This window comes from Glycine max, chromosome 18 (assembly GCF_000004515.6).
Source record: "Glycine max cultivar Williams 82 chromosome 18, Glycine_max_v4.0, whole genome shotgun sequence".
Taxonomy (NCBI): Eukaryota; Viridiplantae; Streptophyta; class Magnoliopsida; order Fabales; family Fabaceae; genus Glycine; species Glycine max.
Window position 1 is genome coordinate 55,545,165 of NC_038254.2, and position 13,613 is coordinate 55,558,777.

A 13,613-nucleotide genomic window follows, 5' to 3' on the forward strand; every position below is an offset into this window, starting at 1 on the left:
TAGAGTCCAATTTACGGTAAACGGTGGTTGGGAACGCATAGTAATCATCTATGAAATGGGAGCCAATATATATTTATTATGCACGTAATGAAAAAAGAATTCAGCCAAATTTTTTCACCAACAAACCATGAAATCATATGCTGATATATATGTGCAAGAAAATTATATTAACGACATAGAAATCATATAACCAAAAGTCCAAAATGATAATGATCAATATATCTAAGCATGTCTTTTAAAAAAAAATATAAGCATGTGTGTGTATTTTGAACTGTTTTTAAAAATTGCAATTGACTCAAAATAAAGAAATGTAAGTATTTGTACCCATTAATAACATTTTCATACATTATTATGTTATTATTAGAAAAAATCCAAATTCAAATATCTCAATTAACATTGAGGTATACGATGGAAGATGGAAAATTTGGAGTATATTTTTTAATTGTATTATATCTTATAATTAACTATAAAGGATTTATCGATTTTGTCAATAAAAATCTTATTTAATGAATCTGAGTTTAATTCCACTAAAACATTTGCTTAAGGCTTAATATAAAATAACATTTTTTTAAAATAAAATATAAATACAACAAAAACACTTTTTATGGAAAACATGCTCATATATTTGACGAAAAATATTGTACGTGGTAATTACTAATCAGCATTTCTCTTAATTTTTTCAACTCCTTGTTCATATTAGGTTTTATATCTCTTTGTAGAGAGAGAAACGTGTAGATTCTTCAAATTTTATGATTCATTTTAATTTTATTATTAAATGCAAAAGAAATAAAAAAAAGTCGTGTGTTGTTATAAAATTCATATACTACAAGAAAAACCTAAACTAGTGATAAAAACAATTTATTATATTCTTAAAAATTCATCACACTAATATTGTTGTGAGTTGTGGGCTTGTGGCTCAAGAATTAGTAAGAAAAAAAATAATTCTGCCACTATTTTATTACTTTTTGTAGTAATTTTATAATATATTAATTCAGCATGACGATGACCGTGTGATGAGTTTGAAGTATAATATCTTGACAAAAATAGAATGGTTGAACAATATAATCGATTTAAAGATGCTGCAGCACACCACTTGCATGGAAAGATAAAAATTATTTGATTATTGCTGCATATACCTAAAGAAAAGGAGGTCAAGGAGTACGAGGGATGAAGTGTAAGTTTGAAAAGTGTTGCACAACCACATGGAAAAAGTGGAGCATCACGAGGTACCTTACTTTTCATTGGGGATGGGCTAACAAAGCAATCTACATCATCTTAATTCCCAAACCAAGGTTCCAAAAATCTTTACCCTCCCGTCATGCTGGCACATGATCGATGTTCCATCGAAGTCTCCACCAATTAATATGTTCTTAATTCAGCAAAAAAGTTAGTTCAATTTTAAGCTAATATGCTATATGGGGCTGACTTAAATATTTGAGGTTTGATTTCGATGGAGGTATTTATAAATATTATATAACTAATTATCAATGAGACATATATATGTTTTGAAACGTGGAATCCTCCTATACTATATTCTTTTCTTAATAAAATTATTAAGAAAGATGAATATATCCGAGTAGTCTAATTTATATAGGACATATTTTGTTGAGTATCAGCCAAGTACAGAGAATATGCGAAAGCGCATTTGGGAATCTGAGATAATTTTCTACAAGCTAAAATCCGGTAGAATATTTGTAAAGAATTTAATGTTCAAGTTAATGTTTGTAAGAATAAATGAAGATTGAAGAGTGTAGGTTAGAGAGTTTTTTCACCTAAGGCATGTTACTTGTTACTTGTTAGACTTACTTACAAGGCTCTTATTTAACCAAAGTAATATTTCTTGTGTAATGAAGCGCGGAGGTGCCTCTGAGACAAATCCTTTGATTTATGGTATTTGTTAATTATTAATGAATTATGTTCATGATTCCATATACTATGCGCCTATTCAGGTCATGATGCATAGTAGGAAGAGCTTGAGCTTTGAAGGGATTTAATTTAAACTATGATATTAGATTATTGGACAAGCTAGGTAGCATTGAGCTAAAATACTTGCTTATTTACTTGAGTCTCACATATATATATCTAATCAACTTAAAATCAAAGTACCCAACATCTTACATCTCTTTCAACTTTACTTCACATGTATATGAACAATGTTAAAAAATTAAGTATAAATGATAAAAAAATCATTAAATTCAAAAAAATTAACGGTCATAAATAATTAAAAAGGTTCATAGTCATTATCTTAATTATGAATAAGTGATAAAAGGAATTAATTTCACAATAAAAGAGGGCCGATTTAATTTTTATATGGATAATGGATAGTGTGAGTGATTTACTGATTTTTTTTTAAAGACATAGGTTAAGTAAAATTGAAATATGTTTTTTGTGCTTTTTATCAATGATAAATAAGAATTAGATAGGAGAGAATCACTCAGAAGAAAAGAAATCAGTCTCAAGAAAAAGGAAATTCAAAAGGGAGCTAAAACTAGAATCTTATTCCCATTTAAAGGCGTGCCCAAAAGGGTCCCTAGATGGTGTATCATTAAAAAAATGGACACACCATATTGTTAGAGATAGGCATATTGAATCCTTGATTCTATCTTATCTTATATCATATCACATGAGAGGACAGCCTTTCAAATCTACCATGTGGAAGATATATGCGTGGTTGACATTGAATTAGAACTCATAATTAATACTTATTTCTCTTACACGTTCATTAGACAATTCCAATAATTGAATCTTACTAGTTCCTTTTCCCAACATTTTAAGGGGAATAGGATGAAGATCGAAGAGAATGAGCTTGAGTACTTGACAAGTGGCAAAATAAATAGCAAAATTATCATAGGTGCATGGAGGATTCTGGACCTGGCCGGGTAATTTGATCACTTGCAGACGTAAAACTTCTGATTTTTTTTTTTTGACAAATTCTTTGTTTATGCAAAAAGAGAAAAGATCGAGAGCATGAAGTTGATCTCAATAATAGGTGTCACATGGACTAAGCATTATTTATATTGCGTTTAAACAAATGTTTCTATTTAACGCAATTTTTAATAAGAAATTAGAAATAAATAAAACTATACATTTCATAATAATATATGTTTGTAGTAAAAAGTTAAAAATAAATCATACTACCCAATCGACAGGTCATCAGAATCAAAAGTGCTCAGCTTCACATGCCCAATCGCAATATTTTTGGCTCAAAATAAGAAGATTCCATTCTGTTTCTGGTCTTGTCGTTTCGAATTTCAATTGTTCCCATGGGTAGCAATTTAATTCATTTCTGTACCAACTATTCAATATATTTTGTGTAAATTTAATTAATTCATTCAATTATAAAATAAAATTAATTAATTAAGTAGAGATGAAAAAAAAGATAAATTGAAGAGATATATAATTAAGAAGATAAAGTTCACATTTTTTTTTCTTCTGAGTTCACATCTAAAGATAAAAGGAGTGTGATGTGAAATAATTGAAAAAAAACTTGTTAGCTAGTTATTAGCAAAATCTAATATTAATCATGCCTTCAACTACTTATGCTAATATTAATCATGCTGAAAAATGTAACTGTTGTAAAAAAAAAAAAAAAAAAGTTACTGTGATAGTATTAATCATGTCTTCAACTAGTTCTGCAAAGTTTATGTTGCAAATTGCAATAATTATGTCAAAATGGATCGACTCTCTAGACTGGCTTCTTTTTGCACTACATCATCATCCATACTCAACTCCCATGCAAATGTGTCCACTGGTATATGGCATGATATCAGCTTAATAATATTGTCAATTTATGGCATGAAAGTTAATAACTACCTACCTCCTAATAGTAGTGGTTTTTCTTTTATCCAAATTTGAGATAATAATGTAGAATTTTGTTTTAAAAATAATAACGATACAGGAAAATAACAGCCAAAAATTGTATGTATCTTAAAAGTAGCCAAAGAATTGGTCTAAAACTAATGTATATATACTTGATGCCAGCCTGAACATGATTATGTGATTATATATGTATATGTAAACGACAAATATGATAACTTTCGTCAAGTCTGTATAGAAGTCAGGTTTGTTTGATTTTAAAGGGTACAACAAAGTTCAAACTTCAAAATAATTAAAATTAATTAATTTGATTTTATTTGGATTAATTTTTTTAAGAAATTCGACAAAGAATGAATTGATTTGTTTCGAATCATTTAAGATCTTAATTCAAGAATATGAAAACATTTATAAATCTATCACAAAAAATACCTAAACTTTAAAGGAAATTATATACATACATATACATATATAGTTGATTTAATTTATTGAATTCGTCCTGCTAACCAACTTTAACAAAAATTCCTAATTGTGAAAAATAGATTCAGTGACTTTGAGAGAGAAAAAATACTGTAAATTTTCTTCCTAAAAGATTCGTGTCTCTAATCACGGCTCATAAGTGTTAATGGTTTCATATTTTGAATTTATTAATGAAATATATGAAATATTTATTGAAGTGAAAATAGAGTATTAGCATCTTATTGATTCAAGTAAAATAGATTTATATTTCTTAAACAAAATCTTAACTTTGAATTTTGTGAACAATAATGATATAATTAAATGAAAAAAAACTCCACGAAATTCTTATTTTGTGAAAATTTCATTAAATTTAAATTAGTGAATATTTTATAAAAATGAAAGTGAGACTATGGTTATGGGAAATGATCCTAACACCGTAACAAAGTTAAGAGAGTCATCCCTAGTCTGCGGCAGGAAAACCGTACGAAGGCGTGCTCAAACTCAAAGGCAGCCATCAATTCCAGCTACAAGTTAAAACTGCCACTATGATGGCCAAGCAAGAAAGTCTTGTGTAGTCATTATCAATGCATTGTGAAATTAGTTTTAATAAATATACGATTCTGTGTTATCAAATTCGATTTTAGAAAGGAAGATTTTGCATTACCCTAGGCTTCCTCTGAATTCTTCCCTATTTTCATGACAAGGGTTGATTTTTCAGCTGTAATCCTGACATGACTAACTTCAATTCAATGAATTCATCATGACTCTGAAAGCTTCGGCATTTAGGTGTTAATAAGGGTAAAATCTGAACTAATTTGATACTAAATTTTAATTAAGAAAGATAATAATTTATTTATTTTATTATTATTTTTAATGAAATGATAAAGAAATTAACATTTTTATCATTTTTTTATTAGCAAACGTCAAAAGAAGATTTCAAACGCTTTAGAGGAAAATTGATAAAAAAAATTTGAAAGAAAAAGCCTGGAGAAAAAATTGGAAGAAGTAGACAATTTGCTCAAAGCATAATCCAGGCTTATCATTTAGACTTGGCGCGAGAAAGGCCCAACTACCTTAGGCCTATAAAAGGAAAGTAATAGGAAGTAGAAGGAAAAAATACATCTAGTCTCAAAACTCTCTAATAAAGAAATCCAAAGTCTGAGTCTCTCCCTTAAGGGAAATCCCTTTTCTTTAGTCATTCCCCCTTTCCTTTCTTCTAGTCATCCAATCCCTTTTTCTATCCTTATTAGTCCTTGAAGTGTGAAACCTCTCATAGCTATGAGAGAGGCTAAACCTCCATTGTTGGAATCCTAGAGGTCAAACTCTTGTTATATAATTCTCTATCTATTATTTATTTAATACAGTTCTGTTTCCATTATTCTTCTTTGTACTTTTATCTTATTATGGCATGATCATCCATATAAAGTTGAGAGGGTAATTCATCCAATAATAGTTATTTTCTAAAAAAATTGGGAAAGGGTATCCAAATAAATGCATTGCTAGTAATAGATTGTCATTTGATTTGCCTAAGAATTTTTGCATCTCTTATCTTAATGTGATTTGTTATTTTATTTTTGCAAAGGAATTTGGGAGAAAAGGATAAATAAATTAGATTCTTCGTGCGGGAAATCAAAAATAGAATAATTTAGTAGATGCAGGTGGAAATAAGAAATTAAATAGAGAAAATCTTTTACATTGCATTATAAGTAATTTTGACATGCTAGGACCCAACATCATCACATTCTGATTTCATTGTTTTGTATTTAAATTATTATTTATTTTTCTTGTTATCTTTCTCTTTGTCTTACTCTAAATTTTACACTTCTAATTCCTTATCTTTTCTTATTCTACTCTTTCTCATTGCTTAATAATTGAACTTGTATTACTTAAGTACAACCAAAGTCCATGTGGATTCGACACTTAGACTTTCATTTTAATCTTTACTTTTTTTATAAAATAGGTACATTGACCAATAAGTTAGCAATTGTAGTTAGCTAAACCTTTTTATTCATTCAAAAATTGCACCAAAATGAGTAAGAATGTGTAAAGGTGTTTGAAGATTGTAGATTAGTTTGGATCAAATTTGATTAAATTTAAGATTTAATTCAATCAAATTTGATTAGTTTGATTATGTTTAATTTTTATAATTTTATTTTTGAATCTCAACTTAATTCATTTATGAACGGTTTGGTTCAGTTCAACTTAATGGATTACCTATTTAAATTTAATTTTTTTCATCTCAAAATTACTATTTTATATCATGATTCATCCAAATATGAAAATACAATTAACACAATACTATCAAATGTCTAAAAGTAGTAAAATTGATTCATTTAATATCATTAATATAATATTATAAAATAGACTAATACAAATTAAAAAAAATATTTTCAACGAAATTTACTATAATAGTTTGAATCATAATTATTTCCTACAAACTAATTTATTCCAATAAATTTTGCAGATTTATTGAAACAAATAAACAAAATATGCATTAATATTATAAACATGATAGAAAAAATAAATATAAAAAAATGTATAACAAATAACAATTACTTGAAAATAATACCTTAAGAAACACTTGAGTCCTAATACAATTTTGATTGATGTAATTCGATTCGACTTTAACTCAAATACACAAATGACTCAACTCAACTCAACCTATTCGAATTAATTTGAATCAATTTGAGTTCAAGGATAACCCATTGCGGTGAACACCCTTAACAACAGTTTTAAAAAGATTTTCGCATGCACAATTTAACAACACTTTTAAAAACATTTTCACATGCACAATATAAATTAATGGTAAGACAAATACATGAAACAGGACCATTATTTAAGACTCATTAATCATAGTCACATTAACAGTGGAACTCGCCTCCTTTCTTAAGTATCTATCTTCTGCATTCGCGATCATATTTGGCATAAACTGATCAACATTAAATTGGAAATTCTGTGCTTCCGTCCTATAATTGAATGGAGTGAAAGGTTTCCGATAAATTTTTGGCCCATTCCACGTGAAGTGGACCAAAGAAACTTTACGGCCATATACGATTTGGCCTATCTTAAGAGCCCTAATGCGACATATATAGCCCCCAAAGTAATTTACGAACAGGCATAAATCCACCCAACAAACTAAAAGAAATCCAATGTATTGAAGCAATTACAAGACTAAAGATTTCAGAATTTTAAAGATTTTTCAACTCACACATTTAGTTCATTAAAGAAAACAAATTACCCGTGATCAAAATGCTAAAGTAATGGATTACTTTCTAATGAAATCAAAATGAATAATATTGAACATGAGACAACACACTTTTTTACTTTTTAGTGTGTGTTCATTTTTTTAAAATTTCAATTTTGTTACCTAATAAACAGGTCACTCTTTAACAAGGGTGGTCTTTTTAAAGAAGGAATCAATAATATAATGAGTGTGTTGCTAACATTCTTATAATAGAGCAATTGAAAAAATACTAACAGAAACAACATTAAAAATGATAAACATTACTTCAGTTTTGACTGTTGAGGTCTCACCCTCCTGTATTCCTTCCAATAGCCAGCTTGCTGTTACAGCTTTTCTTACAGATGTTTTACAAGATGTTCAAAAATGAAAAGAAAAAAAAAATGCTGCACTATTGATGAGAAAAATAAGGGTTAAATTACTCAGTTGGTTAAGTGTTTGATAATTTTCAAGTCCCTAAATTAAGTTTTTTTTAGTTGAATTCCTAAAACTTATAAACTTCCATAAATTGCCATTTTCTTAGCTGGTATAAACTAATCCTAGGGACCTGCTATTTTAGTCTATGGATCCAAAAAAAGAACTTTAGGGACTTGTTTGAAATTTTCCAAATAATTTAGAGACCAATTGAATAATTTAACAAAAAATAAAAAGACTTTTATAGTTCCATTTCTTTGGAAAACCACTGTGACTTGTTTAGCTAGCAAAGTAAACATTGATATCCAAGTTGACGAACACGGTTTTCACTCTTCAGGTTAACAGGTAGAAAGACTATCAATAACCTTGAGGTAGAAGTTCCAACTTTGACTTCTTTCATTGATAGCTTCTTGACCAAATGGGTGCTGCTCAACATACTTCACCATATTTTCAGCATTTGCTAATCCATCCAAATATTGTCGCAGATCACCTCCAACAGCTGTCATAATTCATTTATGTCAATAATAAAGCCTTGCATAAGCTTTGGAAATCATAAAAAGGGAGTACACACTGATCAGTGCTCACCACTAGATAATAGTGCTTCAATCAGAAAACAAATGATCCATTAATGCATATTGTTGTGGATGCAAAATTATAATGCACCAAAAGGAATACGTCTCTCATAAAAAGCCTAGTTTAAGCTAAAGGAATAGGGAATCACTTGATTATGTTTCTACGTATGCCATACAGATCCTATAATATTTATTTTCCCTTCCTTTTTCCTATGCCTCTATGACTTGAAGCCAAATGCTAAAAGAAAGCTAAATATAAAGGTTAAGTACACAAGAGAAGCAATACAGAACGATCAAAATCAGTTAACTCTCCCTAGTCCATTAGCAAAATCTAGTCCATTAGAAGGTCATTTTGTAGTTTGTACCATACCTAGTGAATTGTCACTTTCATTCTGAAATCTGAACGTGCGCGGGAACACTGAGTTGTATGGCTAAAATGATTTATCAAAACATTCAAGAGCAAGTTAGTAAACAGTCTAGAAATGCGCAGGTGACATAGATACTCTAAAAATTGGAAAAAAAGAAAGAAAGAACATTTTGTTTACTGGATTAAGCAATGCCTTGTATGGAGAATCATCCAACAGCAATGTATTTGATTGATTGAAGTATCCCTTCTCCCATGGAAGATTAGAATCATGTTTCTCCCAAATTTTCCTCAAATCCTTAAAAACCAGTGGCTTCTGCTTGTTTTCAAGAGTTTTGAAACTTGTTTTGGTACAATAAGAAAGATCCTACGAAAGTCAAGAATATTTAACATGAAATGATAGGCCTCGAGGTAACTCCATCGAAAACAACTAGTTAGGTTGAAACTAATAAAAGCATCAATCAAGAAAGAATTCCCACACCATGGCATGATAAAATAACATTCTAAATTGTACAGAAGAAGTATAATGCTTGCAAAGTTAGTGCAATCTCATCCCGTGTACAAAACAAACACCCTAGACAGGGGGAAAAAAAGAGAAAATTAATAATTTAATTTAATTTCCATGCAGTGGCAAGATAACTAAGGAATAGAATTGTACAACTGAAAACCTGTATAATCCCTATGTATAATATCAAGTATATAAAAAGAAAAAAAATATAAATCACTGTTAGCTTTTATTCAACATGGTCGATCAAAATCCCACAAGCCTACACATATATGATTTATACCAAATTTACTAAAACAGGTTTTCCAGAGGACAAATTATTTGAAAATGAGGAACAAAATAACATGATTCAGAGATAATGGATAAAATACTTACCCAACAAAAAAGCAACCTTTCTTTCATGTTTCCCATCAAACGATTAATGACATTGTTAATATTTTTCCTATAAAATAATAACACCCAAAAATTAATATGCCACCACTAATTGCTTATAATATAAAAGACCCCAATCGGAAAATGGGGATAGCTACTGAAACAATAATGCAGACAAAGAGAACACCAGAAGTTTTTAAGTGACATTTTAGAAAAGATGGTTGAAGAATACTTGGTTCTTGAAGACCATACAGCCACTTCAAATTTCTCAAAGCAGAAGTTCAGAAACTCAAGATAAAAAGGCCTCTTGAACACTGAAATGAAACACAAACCCTATTAGTAAAGAATGCAAGGCACAGACTTTTAGTATAGAAAAGTAGAATAACACAGTTGTTTCTCACTTGCTTTCTTTCCTACCATTGCATCTGGTTTACGGTACTTTGGAGGGGGAGAAACTATGTCCACAAGCAGCCCATTTAGATCAAGAATAATAAGCTTTTTCTTCAAACACACAATTGATGGTCTAACTGTAGAAATTTGCAAAGTTTTTTGCCTATATAATTTCCTCAATTCATTACTACGAGAAACTTGCTTATCACTATTTGTTTCATCTAATACAGATGACTCAGTATTCATAGTATTTTTTATACCTTCCTTTGGTATGCGACGAACTAATTTTTTTCTTTTTCTTTTCTCTCTACGGGGTTGTTTATCACTATTTGTTTCATCTAATACAGTTGACTCAGTATTCATAGTATCTTTTATACCTTCCTTTGGTATGTGACAAACTAATTTTTTTCTTTTCTCTCTGCGGGGTTGTTTATCACTATTTGTTTCATCTAATGCAGTTGACTCATTATTCATAGTATTTTTTATACCTTCCTTTGGTATGGGACAAACTAATTTTTTTCTTTTTCTTTTTCTTTTCTCTCTACGGGGTTGTTTATCACTATTTGCTTCATCTAATACAGTTGACTCAGTATTCATAGTATTTTTAATACCTTCCTTTGGTCTGTGACGAACTAATTTTTTTCTTTGCTCTCTACTGGGTTCCATCCTATGTGTCTTGTTATCTAAGTAAATTAATAATGCAAGTAACACTATAATCCCTGTATAGATGACAGCTCCCAAGGTTTATAGAATCCTCTACTCCCCCATTGTCTTTTGTCCAAATGAACTCTGCAAATACAGACATCAGAGGATTCAAATGATGTAATAGAATTATATTTTTTAGAAAAAACAAGCAACTAAAAACAAATACTAGTAATAGATCAGGATTACAATAAAATATACATACTGCTAGAAGCAAAAACTCAATTTTTTCCAGAACCAAATAAAAAAAATTCTAGTCTTCCATCACCCAATTTATGAGACTGGCTTCTTCAATATTTTGAAGCATGCAAGTCCCCTCTATTCACTTTCATTTTTCAGTTACCTAATACCTACCCAACTAGGTGTGCTGCATTCTCGATTCAAGTGGTGCAGTAATCAGCTGGAATTGAGAAGGCACTTCAAAATATAAAGTTTTAATTAGCCTAGCCATAACAAGTTCAACATCTTAAACAAGAATTAATTCTGTTGCACTTACAACTCTAGCAAAATCTTTACAAATGACGCAGCTTGCAGCTATGGAAAGGCATGGCTTTGTGGTCGGCAAAGTAAATGCAAAAGATTTTTACACTATTATCTAATAACAAATCATCATAAATTCATAAATGATAAGAATTTTTACAATAAGAGAGTCATACATACCAACGATCGAATAATATAAAGTGGTGATTGTATTCTTCTACTAACCTGGCAGTGGCAGACGGTTGACGGCGGCGGTTCAAAGTTCAAACAGCCCTTGCCGTGAGAAAGTGGTTACCAAGTTAAGATCTATTGAGTGTCTTAGGTTTTGTGGTGACGATAAGGGGGCGGCGCAGCGGAAGAGCGGCAAATTGAGATACCTAAATCATAACTAGATCCAACCTTCACCCTAAGAAATCTTTTTTTTACACGCCCACTTCGAATCATATTATTGGAAAAACAAAAATCAAGTAATTAAATAAATATGTTTAATGAAGTCAAGTTAATATTTAATAATAATAAAAAATTCAAAATTTATTTACCTCTCCATCGAATTTTAAATTAGATTAGATTTTTATTCCACGTTCAACAAGAAGATTAAGACCACAAAATATTATTGAAAAAAATTATTTAATTTCTAAATTATATTAAGAATTATATTTAAAAAGAATACAAATTAAATTAAATACTCAATATATTATTTTGTGAATAATCAATAGAGGACTAAGCAAATTAAAAAACATGATATATACTATATCATCATCCAAGGCACGTTTGACCAAAACGTCTGCAACTTGATTTGATTTGCTTATCTCAACACCTGATTCTATAAAAGATTTCCAACCATATTATAGAAAGGATGGAGACTGGTATAACTTCCTCCCAACAATATCATTTCAGTAAGTGAATCCGAATATGATACATAACTTAATGACTCTTAAAAATATTCTTATTAAAAAAATCTTCTAAGCATTTTCTCTATAAAAAAATTGCTCCAAAAAAATATTAATCAAAATGAGAATTTATATTCATAACCAAACTTATACATGAGTCATTGTTTAAGATCACCAAACTTAATTCTATTCCGGCCAATAGCATGTTGGTAGTTACATGTTTCATTTTAAGATCATGTATTGAATACTTATTTATTTTTAAAACTTGTTCCCTTTAAATTATTTCATGATTTTAATATCAAATTTAATTTGATTTAATAAATAACTCAAAAAAAATTATTTTTCAACTTTCCCAAATCACTATATTTTTTTTATCTATATATTTGATTTTATTATGTAATTATCTCTTTCAATCAATTTTGTTCATATTTATTTCCAAATTAAATTTTAATATTTTTTTAATAAATTATCAATAGTTGAAAAACCTTATATCACAATATAAAATTATTTATCATAAATCCAACATAATTTATTTGTTAGAAATATTGACTTATTACAAATTTTAATTATAGTATAATTTTTATATTATTTTTTTATAATAAATTTGTTATATAAAAACAAACATATATCTTCTACATTACATATACTAAAATACCTCATGTACCCAAAAAATACTAAAATACTAATATATTTGGTTTTCAATTTATATAATTTTTACAAAAAAAAAATCATTTCAAAATGGACTACGAAAGCCTAATTAGGATTATGTTTAGGACTTTTTAATACAAAAAGAAAAGGAATTTTGTCATAAATTAAGGCATATGGGTTTGGGCTTTACGTTTCTATTGGAACCGGACTTGAAGATTCAAATCCAAGTAATAAGAGGGCTTTTACATCTTGCACCTCCAGAGAACTTGAATGGACACAAATACCCCTGCACCACCACCGAGCCCCCTCCCCTCCAAAGTGGATGCCATCAACAAATGCCTCCTATGAAAACTGCAATAGCAACGCCAAACACGACTTAACTTCGGATTACACCACTTTGTCAAGGTCACAATTTTTTTTATAAATTAACTCTATTCTGAAAAGACCTTTCCATAATTGTAAAACATATTTTTTAGAAGGTCTTTCTAGAAGACACTAATCTTTTTAACACTTCTAGAAAGGCCTTTTCAGAAGTGTTTAAACATGCTTTTGGAAAAACCTTTCAGAAATTATGCAAACATACTTTCGAAAATGTATTTCTATAAGTACGCAAATATACTTCCCAAAAGGTCTTTTTAGAAGAACTAATTTACATAATTTTGAAAAGATCTTTTTGGAAGTATAAAAAAATTAGTGACTTCTGGACATATTTTTTGGAGTAGGGTTGCATTCTACATCTCTCTTTCATCTTTGATTATGTCTG

The 13,613-nt window shown here is 29.2% G+C and overlaps 1 protein-coding gene across 4 annotated transcripts; it reads right to left on the minus strand.

The window, feature by feature from the left end:
- Positions 1 to 7,780: 7,780 nt before the first annotated feature.
- LOC100817297 (ubiquitin-like domain-containing CTD phosphatase 1) lies at positions 7,781 to 11,757 on the minus strand. Of its 4 annotated transcripts, XM_041012191.1 has the most exons (9): positions 11,538 to 11,748; positions 11,329 to 11,427; positions 11,187 to 11,249; positions 10,142 to 10,919; positions 9,973 to 10,054; positions 9,744 to 9,810; positions 9,045 to 9,230; positions 8,870 to 8,930; positions 7,781 to 8,426 (listed from the first exon to the last, which is right to left on the minus strand). In XM_041012191.1, exons 4-9 carry the CDS (start codon positions 10,794 to 10,796, stop codon positions 8,266 to 8,268), a joined length of 1,212 nt encoding a protein of 403 aa, XP_040868125.1. In that variant the 5' UTR covers positions 10,797 to 10,919; positions 11,187 to 11,249; positions 11,329 to 11,427; positions 11,538 to 11,748; the 3' UTR covers positions 7,781 to 8,265. The 4 variants fall into 4 exon arrangements, with proteins under 4 accessions (XP_040868125.1, XP_003552584.1, XP_006602946.1 ...); XM_003552536.5 differs by lacking the exons at positions 11,187 to 11,249; positions 11,329 to 11,427 and having other exon boundaries at positions 10,158 to 10,919; positions 11,538 to 11,757; XM_006602883.4 differs by lacking the exons at positions 11,187 to 11,249; positions 11,329 to 11,427 and having other exon boundaries at positions 9,060 to 9,230; positions 11,538 to 11,757.
- Between the last annotated feature and the right edge of the window lie 1,856 nt (positions 11,758 to 13,613).